This window comes from Rhinolophus ferrumequinum, chromosome 3, assembly GCF_004115265.2.
Source record: "Rhinolophus ferrumequinum isolate MPI-CBG mRhiFer1 chromosome 3, mRhiFer1_v1.p, whole genome shotgun sequence".
Taxonomy (NCBI): domain Eukaryota; kingdom Metazoa; phylum Chordata; class Mammalia; order Chiroptera; family Rhinolophidae; genus Rhinolophus; species Rhinolophus ferrumequinum.
The window spans coordinates 36651008-36665260 of NC_046286.1; the positions used below are offsets into that span (position 1 = coordinate 36651008).

At 39.8% G+C, this 14253-nt stretch overlaps 1 protein-coding gene across 2 annotated transcripts in view; it reads right to left on the minus strand.

The window, feature by feature from the left end:
• Positions 1-14253, minus strand: part of IMPG1 (interphotoreceptor matrix proteoglycan 1) — a 111335-nt gene that overhangs the window by 22106 nt on the left and 74976 nt on the right. For both annotated transcript variants that reach the window (XM_033103445.1, XM_033103444.1), the window contains 2 exons: positions 9131-9659; positions 6132-6351 (listed from right to left, as the gene is read on the minus strand). In XM_033103445.1, the coding sequence (XP_032959336.1) occupies positions 6132-6351; positions 9131-9659 (749 nt within the window). The remainder of the gene's footprint in view (positions 1-6131; positions 6352-9130; positions 9660-14253) is intronic.

Consider the following 14253-nt stretch of genomic DNA (forward strand, 5'->3'; position numbering starts at 1 on the left):
AGATACAATGATTGTATTTTTTTATTTTGTATTTAGCTTACTCTTATTTTATCATTCTTCTTTGTTCTCTGGCTACATAAAATTCCTGTTTCCATATCCTCTTTAAACCAGATTTGTCATTTTAGCAATTCTCTTATCAATTACGTAAATAAAAATTTGACACATTCTCACTATCCGTTGGCATAATAATTACGTTTTTCACATTTTGAGGGTTATTCTTTGACAAGGGTTGAGGGAGGATGTGGTGGGAAGGGACAGCGGCCCCCAGGCTGGAGAGACACCCCCTAGTGCTGCATAGCCCTGGTTCTACTCTCTTTTCTTCAAGAAGGTGGGACGTGTTAACACACCCAGGAACTCAGTTTTGCTTTATGTTGTCATCCTGGTTGGGAAAAGGTTAAAATTATAGAATGCTTTCTCTGTTTTCCAAGGATAGATTTTTGAGATTCTCTCCCATATACCAAGTATTTGACAAACAGTATTTCCAGCAGCTACCCCCTTTTTTGCAAAAGATTTCCCCTTTCTCTTTCAAGGAGAGTTTTTTCAACCTAGTGGACTCATGCCAATGAGTTCAAGCAAATAGTGGCAAGATCAAACCTGAATTAGAGAGTTTTCTTTTATTTGCTGAAATAACCTTCTGGTATTATTTGTGGTTTTGATTATCAGTGCCCCAGTTATCTTACTACACGCTGGGAGACGGGCATTGCCGTGCATCAACCCAAGCCTTAGATGCTGGAAAAGATCATGCCAGCAATAGTGCCAGGGGCTTTATAAACTGGAATTTGAGTCCTTGTTCTCCAGAAACCTGAATTACCTTCATTTGGGGGCTAGGGACCTGAGAAGCAGCACAATAAGTTGGTTGCACTGGTTGGTTGTATGAGGAGGACATTTTAATCAGCTCAACTGTTAATCACCATGACAGCTTACACTCAAGTATACCACCAAAAGGAGAAAATCTGGATCATTCAGTCCTGCTGAAAATCTAGAAGCAAATAGCTGTCATACTCTGAATTTTTTTTTCAAAAAAAGGACAAAATCTATCTGCATATTTTCCCTTAATTGTTTTAAAATCTAGACACCCATTTCTTCTATTAGAATGGTGCAAAAGTAATGCGGTTTAAAAGATTAAAAATAATTGCAAAAACCGCAATTACCTTTTACACCAACCTATTATGTAATCAAAATATCAATTTTGTACATATTTCCCCAAACTAAAGTTGTACAGGAGAACTGATGCTAGAAACACTTTACTGTAACTGTACAGGTTTTTATAGAAGAGCATTTTAAAATTCAGTTTCAAGAAGTTTTATAAGATATGCAGATTCACAGAAGTGAGACGGTAATTAGCACTGTTCAAAAGCTTGGGTATGTTTTGAGTTTTGGGGCTATCTCCACCCTGGTTTTGGGACAGGGAAGACGAGCTGTGAATAATGTGGGTCTGCCTGAGTGGGTCCGTAACCACCCTTGCTCTTGGGTAGCCACGTCTTTCTGTGTAGCAGCCTCCACCCTCCAATGGTAGCTTGTACTGCTGTCACCGCCTCCTGTGTGGCTAATGTCCTGCCTTTCCAGCTCTGGTGCCAACAAAAGATTCTCTTCTTGACCAAGTTCTCCTCAGGCTCCACTGGAATTTTCAACTCATCTTCTACTTTTGGACTTCTGTGTTGTCTCTTGATTGTACAGGTTTAGCAAGAATCCTGCTCAGTTGGTTTAGTTAGAATCCCGCATCCTCCATATCTGATCACTCGCAATATCTGAGCAGGTTCCTCATCCTCCACTGTCTCCCAGGTGATGTCTGATCACCCTGCCCTGCCTTTAGCAAGAATCCTTTTAGGTCCGTTTAACCACCTAAACCCACCTCTGATGTTTCCTCTTAGTAATTTTCCATTCACAGCCCCCTACCCTGCTGCTTAGCTGTAGATCCCACTTGCCCGTGCTGTATTACTCTCTCTCCCTCACCCCAAGGCCCCATTGCAGTGGTCCCTACACCCATCAAGATGGTCCCCCTTGAATGAAATCTTCCTTGCTGTCTTTAACAAGTGGCATTGAATAATGGTTTCTTTAATAGTCTGGTTGTCTTTGTGGCTGCAGCAGCCTGCTCAGGCCTCGCCACACCAAACACCACTGACCATCTCACTGCCCGAGACCAGCTCAGAGGGACTAGAATTCTCTACATTAATCTCTAGCCTGACATTCTCTCTTCTGTTCAGGCACCAGGCCTCAAGGAAATAGAATTTAAAGGAAAAAACTCAGAGCTTTCCTCATTATGGGATCTCACCTTAGTGATTCCCAGACTCACAGGAATTTGCAACCAGTTGTAGCATATCAGAAAGTGCTCACTAACTCTTTTTGAATGAACAAGGCATAGCTTTGATCCCAGCATCATTCTATGGTGTCCCTCTTTGTCCACATTGGAAGATCCTTTGGGAAGGGGTTGACTTCCATGCTTTAACATGTTATTCAGTGGTGGATGACTGCTTATTTTTTGTATTAAGCATGTAGAAGTTGGTCAAGGCTGAATCATCAAGCACTTGCTGGTTACAAGTGGGTGAATCTACCCTTTGCCTTTGGTGAAATAACTAAACCAGGATCCCTAGTTGTGAGTTAGGAAGCCCCCTCTACTCCTTCCCTGTCCCTCCCTGCTTGCTCATTATACCCCCCTGCCTCCCTTTACCCACCCTTGTTGATTGGGGGCAGCATGGCGTAGTGGCTTCTCACTCTACATAGGAACCCTTTGGGATGTTGGATTTATTTAGATTTACATAGAGAACTTCATAAAGTCCATTGCTGTTTATTTTTAACTTTTATAAAATCCATATTTGGGTTTCTAATTCTGCTGTCCTCAAGCCTTTGGTTCAGGCATGATTCACGTCCTAGCTGGCTCACTACAGTCATTTCTTGGCAGACCTCTCCTAGTCATTCATTCACTCATTCATTCCTCTATGCATTGTCAGTGTATTAAGAATTCAGATTTTCTCACTCTCCAAGTATCTGGTAAGAAAGAGTAAGTGTGGGGACAGAGGCAGGAGTGCAGTTTCCAGGCTCTCGCCCTCACGTGGAAAGGTGCTGGCTCAGGTAGTAAATGGCCATCAACTGTGATTGGATGGCCATCAGCTGTGGCTAGTTGGCCGTCAACTGTAACCAGTGAGCCATTGGCCACTAATATAACTGCTGTGGCTACGCTAGCAGCAAATGGGGGCTAGCAAGAAGATAGTGGCAGAGCTAACAAGAGCAGAATGCAGAGAGGTGAATGCTGCCAGTGAGAATATAGTGGTATGACTCCCCCATCTATGGCTCCGTGGGTGTTCCTTTTTGGCCTCACCATGTCCTGCGTTCTTATGTGAGAAGCAGGAGCTGAGAGCCCGCATGCCACCCTGCATGACAGTAAGGTAATTTCTCAGGTTGTCTGGGCACTCTGGCTTTACCGTATTAACCCGCCATTAAAAGATGATTGGGCATCCTACTCCACAGTACACTAGGTAGTCAGGGACACCTCTTGGGCTGCTTAGCATAAATTTGGCTCCAGCAAAGACTAGGGCTGTTGTTAGCACCATCTCTTTCCTACTGCCATTGGCTTCCTAGAGGAAAGCTACACAGCTGATCTCTCACAAGAAGTTAATGAAAACCTCCACATAAATACCTTGTCACAGTGCTTTATATTGTTCTCACTGGTACCCTATGCAGGTCACAAATTATTAGTCAAGTTAATAATGACCATGTTGCGATATTAACTAAACATTTACTAGTCAACTACAATATGTTGAATGTTATGTTAAGTGTTGTCAATACAGTCCCTCCTCATCCGCGGGTTCTGCATTTGTGGATTCAACCAATCATGGACCAAAAACATTCCAAAGAAAAGTTACATTGTGGCTGATGTGTAACCTGTACCTAGGCCTACCATAGTTGTGTCTGTACCGAACCTATACAGATTTTTGTCTTGTAATTATTCCCTAAAAAGTACAGAATAACAATTTATATAACATTTACATTGTATTAGGTATAATAAGAATTTTAGAGATAATTTAAAGTACACAGGAGGATATGCAAGGTTACATGCAAATACTATGCCGCCATTTTACATAAGGGACTTGAGCATCTTCGGATTTTGTTATCTTCGGGTTGCGGGTGGGATCCTAGAACCAATACCCTGTGGATACTGAGGGAAGAATCTGTTATTTTAGTTAATCCTTACACCTGTTACTATCTCTATTTTCCAGTTGTGGTTAATTGAGTGCTGACGATTAGCACACAGGTTTCACGGTCAGGACTATGACCCTCCAAGGTCAATGCTATTCTATTTTTTCCCACATCACCATGGTCCCTTCTGCATCCTCAGCAATGCACTACCAGCTCCATGGCCTCTTTCTAAGGCCGTACTTAAGTGGCACCTGCATTGAGAGGCCTGTCCCCGCAGCGGCACACCCAATTTCTCCCCTGCCTCAACTTGCTCCTTAAATTGACTTCCTCGTGTTGTTGGATGGGTCTCTCAGTAAACTGAGCTCCCTGAAGGAGTGAGGAAGGGAGTGGATTGGGCCCTCACCTCCATTATGCTTTCCAAGTTCTCCCTGTACACATCCTGTTATTGTTCTCAATCAACTAAAGAATTGGTCTTCTGAGTTCAACTGGCAAGGACCGCCCCCCCCCCCCTCAGTCTGAGGAAGTTTTCAGGGGAAGAGCCAGGTAGGTATCTTACTAGCATTTAGGAGGTCTTTGATTTCTTGGAGGAGCCCAGAGGGCTTTTGCACTCCCCCCACCCCCACCCCTTTAGAGCTAAATATTCCTAGGCTCAGTGCCTCAGGCCCGCTCACATTTTAATGATCATATTTACCAGGTAGGAGGCAATTTCCTTAAAGTTGCTAAAAGTTCTGCTCTGTCAAAGATAAGTGTCTCCCAACTGAGTCTTTTTGTTTGGATTTTGCCTTAGGCCTCTCCCTCTGCCTTCTTTGTTAGTCCACAGAAAGCCAGAGAGGATGTTAAAAGATTCACTTCACTAATTCATAGCGAATTAGGAAGCTTTGTTTTCAGCCTGACTGGATGATTGCATTGGCAGTAGATTTGGAACCTTGGCCACTTGCACTCCAGGGAATTGAAAAAAAAAAAAGAAAAAAAAAATTCCTTCAATTGGTTAGAAAACAGAATTTTTAAAATAATGATGGGAACAGCTCCCAATTTGGGCACAGCTGGTTACAATGGTAATCCATTATGCTTTATTATTTGAACAAATGCTCACTTTCTATTGTGTAGCTTTGGGCTGAGCCCCCATATCTTTTGAGAGTTTTCTTCACATCTAACTCTTTTTTGTTTTAATCTGCACATGGAAGCTGATCTATAGTACACAAATGGGAAGGGACATTATCTTCTTTCTTTGGTAAACTGGCTTTTCTCCAAGTTTGAATTTGGTCTAATGATTATTTTTCTTTCCTCAGGATGCTGTTTCATGCGGAACTTTGTTATAAAGAGGTGATTCTCATAGTTAACTGTGACTGGCAGGTTTCTAAGGTAGGAACCCCCCAGGTTGTTGCAGTTCAGAGAAGGTGCTTTTGACTTCCAGCAGAAGGTTAATTAGTTTGGCTGTGGGCTATATTTAAAAAAGAATCTCTTAAGCACTGCAAAAGTTTTGCTCTCAGGGGAAATTAAAGCTCTCAGATGGTGAGGCAAGAGGTATGCTTGTTCTTTGCTTTTCGTTGTAGGAAACCTAACTTTAACCTGAATGTGTTAGAACCCTACCTTTTGAATAAGGTGATCCATAACTTCCAAAAGGTTATTTTATCAAGTGTGATTTTAATTTGATTTTCTTTTTTAAATTAAATGTATTGGGGTGACAATGGTTAGTAAAATTACATAGATTTCAGGTGTGCAATTCTATAATACATCATCTATATATCTATCACATTGTGTGTTCACCACCCAGAGTGAGTTCTCCTTATCACCATATGTTTGACCCCATTTACTCTCTTCTACCACCCCCTCCCCCTTACCCTCTGGTAACGACTAGACTATTGTATGTGTGTATGAGTTTCTTTGATTTTAATTTGATTTTCATGACCTCAAGTTGAGCTGCAAGCTTAAACAAACCAACCAACCAACCAACAAACCCCGAAACTCTGGCAAATTTATGGTTTGAATTCTTTTACCTAGTTCAATGTTGAGAGAGGAGCTGTCTATTTCCAGATCAAGTTGTTGAGCTGCAGCAGAAAGAAAATCCTCCAAAACCCCATGCACAGCCTTAGTGAGGTTGTAGGGCACTGACTTAGCAAACCTCATTTTGCTATTCACGATGACACTTCCATTTCTGAAGTTAAGTATTTCAAGTTGCTTAAATCCTGTAAGATTGGATCGTAAATATGGAACCAGCTGCAAAATAAAACATGGTTTACTTTTAACTGTTTTCTAAGCACTCAGCTGTCACTAATTCCATTTATTCTCACTTTTCATTATCTGAGGTATAAATTTCAGTGCCTTTTTATTTATTTATTTATTTATTTATTTGTGTATTTGGATTTAATGTGAGATGAGAACACCATTATTTAATGATCTATTTGCAGTGATTACGTCTCCCTATTTCCATATTTCTATTTGTATATTGAGATGGATGGGCAGTGGTTATCTTCATGATAAATTGTGAGAACAGAGGATTCACAAAATCCAGTCCAATGCTATCAGCAAAGCAGCAATGCCAGGTTCAGTTTTTTGTTTTTAAATCCAAGTAAATAAAAACATGTTCCAAAGTGAGTCCAGGAGCTGACTGTGCCCTCTGCCTGTGTAATTGGAAATCTGTTTGGAAGTAACTAATTTGAAATGACCTACTGAAATAAACAACAGCTTAAACATCAGCTTGTCTGTTTATGCAGGAAATGTTTCACAGTCAACACAAAAGCAGTGATATGGAAAGAGCAGGGAACTGGCAGTCAGTCCTGGAACTGTCCCTAAGTACTGTGTTTCCCTGAAAATAAGACCTAGCCGGACAATCAGCTCTAATGTGTCTTTTGGAGCAAAAGTTAATATAAGACCCGGTCTTATTTTACTATAATATGAGACCGGGTCTTATAATAATATAATATAACATAACATAACATAACATAACATAACATAACATAACATAACATAACATAACATAATACAATACAACATAAGACCGGGTCTTATATTAATGTTTGCTCCAAAAGACACATTAGAGCTGATGGTCCAGCTAGGTCTTATTTTCGGGGAAACACGGTAGCTGTGCCACCTTCACTGACCTCCTTAACCACTGTGTTGTACCTCAGTACCCTTATCTGAACTGAGGGACAAGAAAAAGTGGTTCCCTAAGGACCTTTTCCAAACTACAATTTAATCTGAAAAGTATGCCCCACGGCACTGGGCTTCAGGTTACCACACCTGCCTCTTTTGAGCCACAGCCATCCTTGAGATCACTTATCAGAAATGTTTAAAAATCAGCAATGTCTGCCTTGTTCCTGGCCCCGAAAGTGAGCCCATCGTTCATGAATTGACGAGCCTAGGGAGCACTCAGATGCAAGCTGCAAACTCCCAGGCTTGGCCCAGACCTGCTTCATCTTTGTCCCTCTCCCCACCCTTCCAGAATTTTGACTCAGATCTTGACCCACATTCTGGTTCTGCCTCCCGCCCTCAAGATTATTGTGAAAATAAAATAAAATTTTATACAAAGTGTAGAACTTCTTTTTTCCAATCTGTTCTTTGCTGATTTCTCCTACTTACTTTGGGCTCATTCTTTGTGTCTTAGCATTGCTTTGGACTCTAGTGGGAATTCCTGTCTTCACCTACTGTGTAGACGACTAGCTGCTCCCTTCTTCCAAATTCATTCTCCTCTTTTTCACAGGAAGCCGACTGCCTAGCTAGAGACCACATTTCCCAGCCTCCCTGGCAGTAAGGTGTGGCCATGTGACTAGTTCTCACCAATGGAATATGAGTGTAAGAGATGTGGGCAACTTTGGTGTCACTTGCATAGGAAATTGCTTGCTCTGGGCTTTCTGTCTTTCCCCTTCTTACTACTGAAAGCAGGATGTACCAGTGACCTCGCTTTGACTGTGTGAATGAAGAAACACCCTTGGGGTTGGCAGAGTTACATGATGGAAGGAACATGGATCCCTGAATGACACTGAGCAGATCTGTCCGACTCACTAAGTGACAGACAAATAAAGTTGTATCTTATTTAAGTTACTATATTCTTAATCTCTTCATTATGGCAGCTTAGCATGTATCCTAATTACACACACTAGGTGTGTGGACTAGGTGCTCTGGGACTCTGTTCCCTAAAATTGTCTCAATTATCTACTCTCCTCACTGTGGGTGGTGGGGGTGTTAGGCTTCCTTTAAAGTTCACTTGAAGTATTAGTTTTTATATAGTTTTAATTTGCATAATGATTTAACTTATATGAAGCTTACAAATATTTTTCCTGTTATTTTCAGAAATTCTGCAATCTTTGTGATTCTCATATTGGCCCTGACTGTGTAGAGTTCCCACATGATTCAGCATTTCTTATTGGATGTGGATTTCTTATCGTACATGTAGAAACAAAACAAACCTGTGAGTTTTGGGGGTGTTTTATAATCAAAGACATACTATCATGATAATCTTCTCATTTTCTTTGTTTGGGATCAGGAATGGTAAGCCATTTAGACATTTTTTTAGTTTTACAAGAATGTAACAGGAACTGAAAAAAGAATCTTTACACTTGAACTTTTGGCCTCATCTGTGCTGGACCTTTCTAGCTTTGAGCCTTTCATCAGATGGCTGGAAAACAGCTTATGGCATTATAATTTAGGAAAAGTCTGCTCATATTACTTTTAAATCCCAAGTTCAGTATTCAAGGGGCTATGTATTATTCCTGGGAAAACTAAACTTGGAAGAACTGTAATGAAAAGACCATAAGGATAAGTTTGTTCCCATTAGGCTGGGCAGCGGTGTCTGCCTCGTATGTCCACCACAGAACTTAATTGCCTATTGGACCTGAATCCATCTCAACACTCTAGCTGAATGCCTTCAGCAACAGCCATCTCAGAGACTTGTCTCTTCCAACCTGAATTGCTCAAGGAAGCCAGTGATTATATTATAAAGTAATAAAAAAAAAAGAAGAGACACACAGAGAATTAATTGTAAGCAGTGACCACTCACCAGCTGTGTGAATCGGTGTTCCAGAGCTTGGTACTCCAGAGAGCTCTTGTTGAACAGGTCATTGGAGAAGGGCATGTTAGCAACACGCAGACTGAAGAATACCACCAGCTCGTGGCCCTTGGTGGTGATGGTCATAGAGCTAGTGGTGATATACTGTAAAGCTGGGACAGGAGTGGTATTCTCCAAGAAACGGTCTGGGATGGAAACATATCCACTGAACCCTGGTACCTCAAAGGAGATGGGAATGTTAGATAGATCCATTCCATCTAAGTCTCTGACTATATCTTGGCTGCTTGTACTCAACCTGCTGTTTTCTGAAGATGTAGACAAATGTGACATTTCCAGAGCTGACTGGCTGATGGCAGAATAATCATTGGTGGGACTGGTTAGACCTGGGATTAGTTCAGTCTGGTCAATGGACATTATGTTTGTGGCACTTTGATCAGTCAGAGAGAAGATACTTGATGCAGTGAAGAAAGGTGAAGTTTCTGACAGGGTGGTCGAGGCTACAGCAGGTGGAGATAAAGACCTGTCCGTGGAGAAATCTCCTGAGACCAATTCATTACGTCCAAGCATTCCCCCAAAGAATAGAAAGAGAAAAAAATCCAAAGTTAAATTTAACTTAAAAAAAAAATAACATTTACATTGATTATTTTAATGTCATGTTTTAAAAACAAGAAGTTTGTACAGAAAGAGCAGGCAGACCTGTGTCCAAACCGGAGACAGAAGGTAGATATTGTACCCATTTTATTCAGGCCCAAAACTTCCGGATATATGAAACTAAAAGATTACAGTTTACCTAGAATTCCTGGAATTACTGCCCAGCCCGACATAGCACGTCTAGGAACCAGTTGGTAAAAACTGACTAGGTCATCAGGTGGTGCCAAACCACTGATGGCATTGGAGTAGATTTGGGTCTCGTATTCCCACCTAGAACTCCCAGCCAACTAGCGATACAGTTTTGGCCCAGAAATGTTATTCACCTTCCAATCATGCATGCCTGCAATTTTTTTTTTGCAATTGGACTTTTTTATATTTTTGGAATCCCAGTTACTATATTTTGGTAGTTTTACTAATTAAAATTTAAATTGTGCTTTTCCCAAACTGAATAATCTGACTGAATAACTTGTCAATTTGCAAAATGGTATTGAGAGAATAAAGATGAGGTTGCCTATATAATTTGAAATTTATATTGACTATAAAACTTGCTAAATATTTGATAATATTTAAAAGTCTTATCATTTACAGGATTATACTTTCACAATTTCTACCACCATTTGGCATTGCTTTCTTGGATAAGTACACAATGAACTACTGAAGTCCATTCTTATTTTGATGCAAAATTAAAATCAATAAGCATTTAAGAAAGTGGTTATATGAAACTATCCGATAAAGAGATTGGTGTGTTATTAAAATATTCTTATAAACCTAAATATAGAGCCAGTGACAATATCTAAGGCATTGGAAAGCTCAAAACAGGGTTCTTCCTGTGATTGCTTCAGTGGCATTTTGGCAAATATATGGGAAAGCTGTACTGAAATCTAAATGCTAAGCATGATGAATGAACTGTCTGGATGCAGATATAATCTTTGGACTCTCAGTCAGCTAATTTACTAGAGTGCAATCACCCAAACTGAAATTCCAAGTGATAAACAGCTCTGAAAGATGGAATCATATTAGTTTTATTAGTTTCTTAGTTTCTGCCTGTTGGTGAATAGTACCCGGATTTCAGAGAAGCACCCTCTTTTCTCTCACCTGGGGAGGATGCCTAGGTATGTCTACCCATAATTCCTTCAACTGTCAGAAAGGATATTTCCTAACGTCCAAGATCTCTCTGGATATACACTTGTAGTTTTACTCAAATCTCCATTGCCATGGCCTGAATGTTTGTATCATCGCCAAATTCATATGTTGAAACTAATCTCCATTGTGACAGTATTTGAAGGTGGAGTCCTTGGGAGGTAATTAGGTCATAAGGGTGGAGATCTCATTAGTGGGATTAGTGCCTTTATAAGAAGAAACAAGAGAAGTGATCTCTCCTCTCCCTTTCCTACCCCTCCCCTCCTTTCCCCTTCTCTCTTTCTTTCTCTCTCTCTCTCTCTACCATGTGAGGGTACAGCAAGAAATCATCTATCTGCAAAACAGAGAGAGGGCCTTCACCAGGAACCAAATTAGCCATCAACTGGTCTCAGACTTCCCAGCCTCAGAACCGTAAGAAGTAAATTTCTGTTGTTTAAGCCACCCAGTCTATGCTATTTTGTTATGGAAAGGTCTGGGATGAGTAAATTGAAGGGCTTCAAGTGCTATCAGTAACTGGATTTGACTTCTTTGTGTCATGGGGAAATACATATGTATCTGTGTTCCTGTGATGTGATCTCTGTGCTCCCCAGACGATAAAGGTCTGGGAGGAAGCACAGTGACAGATGTTTTGCTCCTGGGCCAGCATCTCATTACTCACACCTTTTCCACTATATAGACTTCAGCCAGATTAAAATAGTCTGCTGGATTAGGTCATCAACCAATAAAACTGAAGTTCTACCTCTTTTGCTTTGTGGCATCTTAACATTAATCATTCACATTCGCAATAAACCTATCGAAGTTATTACACTGATAAGAATAATTGGATATTTAAAGGTAGGGTTGCTGGATAAAATACAAGATTCTTATTGGAATATACTAAAAAATTAATTGCTGTTTATCTGAAATTCAAAGTTAACTGGGTACCTTGTATTTTCCTTTGCTAAATCTAGCAGCTCTATTTAAATGTGATTTGAAAAGACTCCTACTCTTCCTTGCCTTGATATTGAAACTACTAAGACCATATTCCTCTGAAATAAAAATGTTGTCCAAAACTCACCACTACTTATAAGTATATTTTAAATAAGTTTTCATCAGATTCATATGTAGAAATTAGACATGGCAGTGGCACAGGTCATTCAAACATTCAGTTTTTCACATTACAATGAAACAAAAGCCAAGGTCATTTATTTCATCATGAGGTGTGCAAAGTAAATAGACTCAAAATAACTTGACTTTATAGCTGTTGTGTTTGAGTGTGTGTGTGGGTTCCTGTGAGGGTGTGAGGTATGTTTATATGTATGTACACATGGTGGAGATGCTGGTTAGAAGCCGAGCTGCTGGTTGTAGAGTAAAAGCCTATTTTGGTCACTTTCTGCGCAGGAGACTTGTCAAAAAGCAAAGACTGCAGATGAAATGGTCCAAACCAAAGTAGATGAACTCAGGTCTAGCTAAAGTCCAAAGTCAAAGTGATATAAGCTAATAATGGGTGAAGATAGGCTCAGTGGGGCCAGCCAGAAGCCCCATTAGTAGCCAGAGGGAGGTCAAGTAGAAGATGAGGAAGATGTCAGGGGCAAGTGCAGATGAAAGACTATTTTCAGTGCTGCTAGAAAGGGTCACATATATACACAGAGACACTAAATCATGAACATCAAGTGGTCACCTATTTTATGTTTAAAAATCTAAAAAGTTTCTATAATCTCATTTAGATCTTCAAGTGGAATGATCAGCAAGTTTTTAATTCTATAGCAAAGAAATCCACTCTTATCATAACAAGAAAGTTATTATCTTCTTTTTTGACATATTATAGAGATGAAACATAAGTGTTTATTATTCATTCATTCAACAAATAGATATTGATAGCTTAGAATGCGCCAGGCACTGTTCCAGGTGTTAGGATAAATCAGTGAATAAAACAGATAAAAGTTTCTGGCCCCAAGGAGCTTACCATCTAACGGAATAAGATGGAAAATAAACAAAATAAACATAGGGAGATATATAGTATACTAGATGGTGATAAGTGCTATGGAAGGAAAATGAAGCCGGAAAATGGTTGGAAATACTGGATTTGCAATTTTATCTAGGGTGGTCCCTGAGTATATAGTATTTGAGCAAGACCTGAAGATGGTGAGAGAGTGTAGCCATGCGGAAAATGTAAATGGAAAAGCTAAAGAAGGATATTTTTCATGTTCCAGGAACAGCTAGCTGGGAAAGCAGCAGGACTACAATGGAGTTCTATACTATCAATCAAGTGTAATGGTGACGAAAGATATTTTCAAACACAAAGTCTCAAAAAATTCCTCCCAGGCACCCTTTCTTAGAATGTGTTTACTTAAAATAATGGGGTAAACCAAGAAATAGGAGGAAATGGGTTACTGAAAATAAGTTAGGGAAATCCCCAGAAATATGGTGAAGGGGTATCATCAGGCGATAGGTAACCCAGGTGTAAAAGGCATCCAATTAAGATTCGATTAGTCTCAAGACACAGGTATACGGAATCCTTGTATCACCAAGCCCTCTGCCATTGTACCCAAATTTTAACTTGACAAAACTGCTGAAGGATGTGGTCTACAAAACAAGAGAGTAAGCCCAGAGAGAGAAGCCCTGAGATCTAGGGATCAGGGAATCCAACTAAGGAGAAAGGCCAAGGAAATTCTAAGGATGATAACAAAGGGAAGTGCCAGGTGACAGCTGTCCAGAAGGCCTAGAGAGTAGTAGTCCAGTGACAAAGAGAAAGCAGTGTCTGCAAACTGGAAGTGGTAAGTTACTTGATGTAGAAAATTATACTGGAAATTTTAATGGAAAATTTGGGAAGAATTGGCATTAAGAATAATGAAAACTAGGCAAATGAAAAAATGTCAAAGAAAACATTAACTCCAGGAAAACAGAAAGGAAACAGAGCAAATAGTTCAGCTCAATATACAGAGGGTGTATGCACATTTTAAGAAAGGAGAAAACTGAATTAAAATTGTAATAATATATTCCAATAACAAAAGATAAATACAAATCATGTATACACATTTTTTTTTTGCATCCCTGGTATACTGTAAACACTGAATATTGATTGAATAATAGTTATCACCATATAGAGAGCGGATAATATTGTAAGAAACTTAAATTCTTATTTACAATAATAGAAAGTCAATAAATGATATAGAAAGTTGATGACTCAAAAGTTATATATTATTTATTTTTATTTTTCAACTTTTTGAAATTTATTTTAAGTGTGTTTTTCTAGGACCCATCAGCTCTACGTCAAGTAATTGTTTCAATCTAGTTGTGGAGGGCGCAGCTCACAGTGGCCCCTGTGGGGATCAAACCGATAA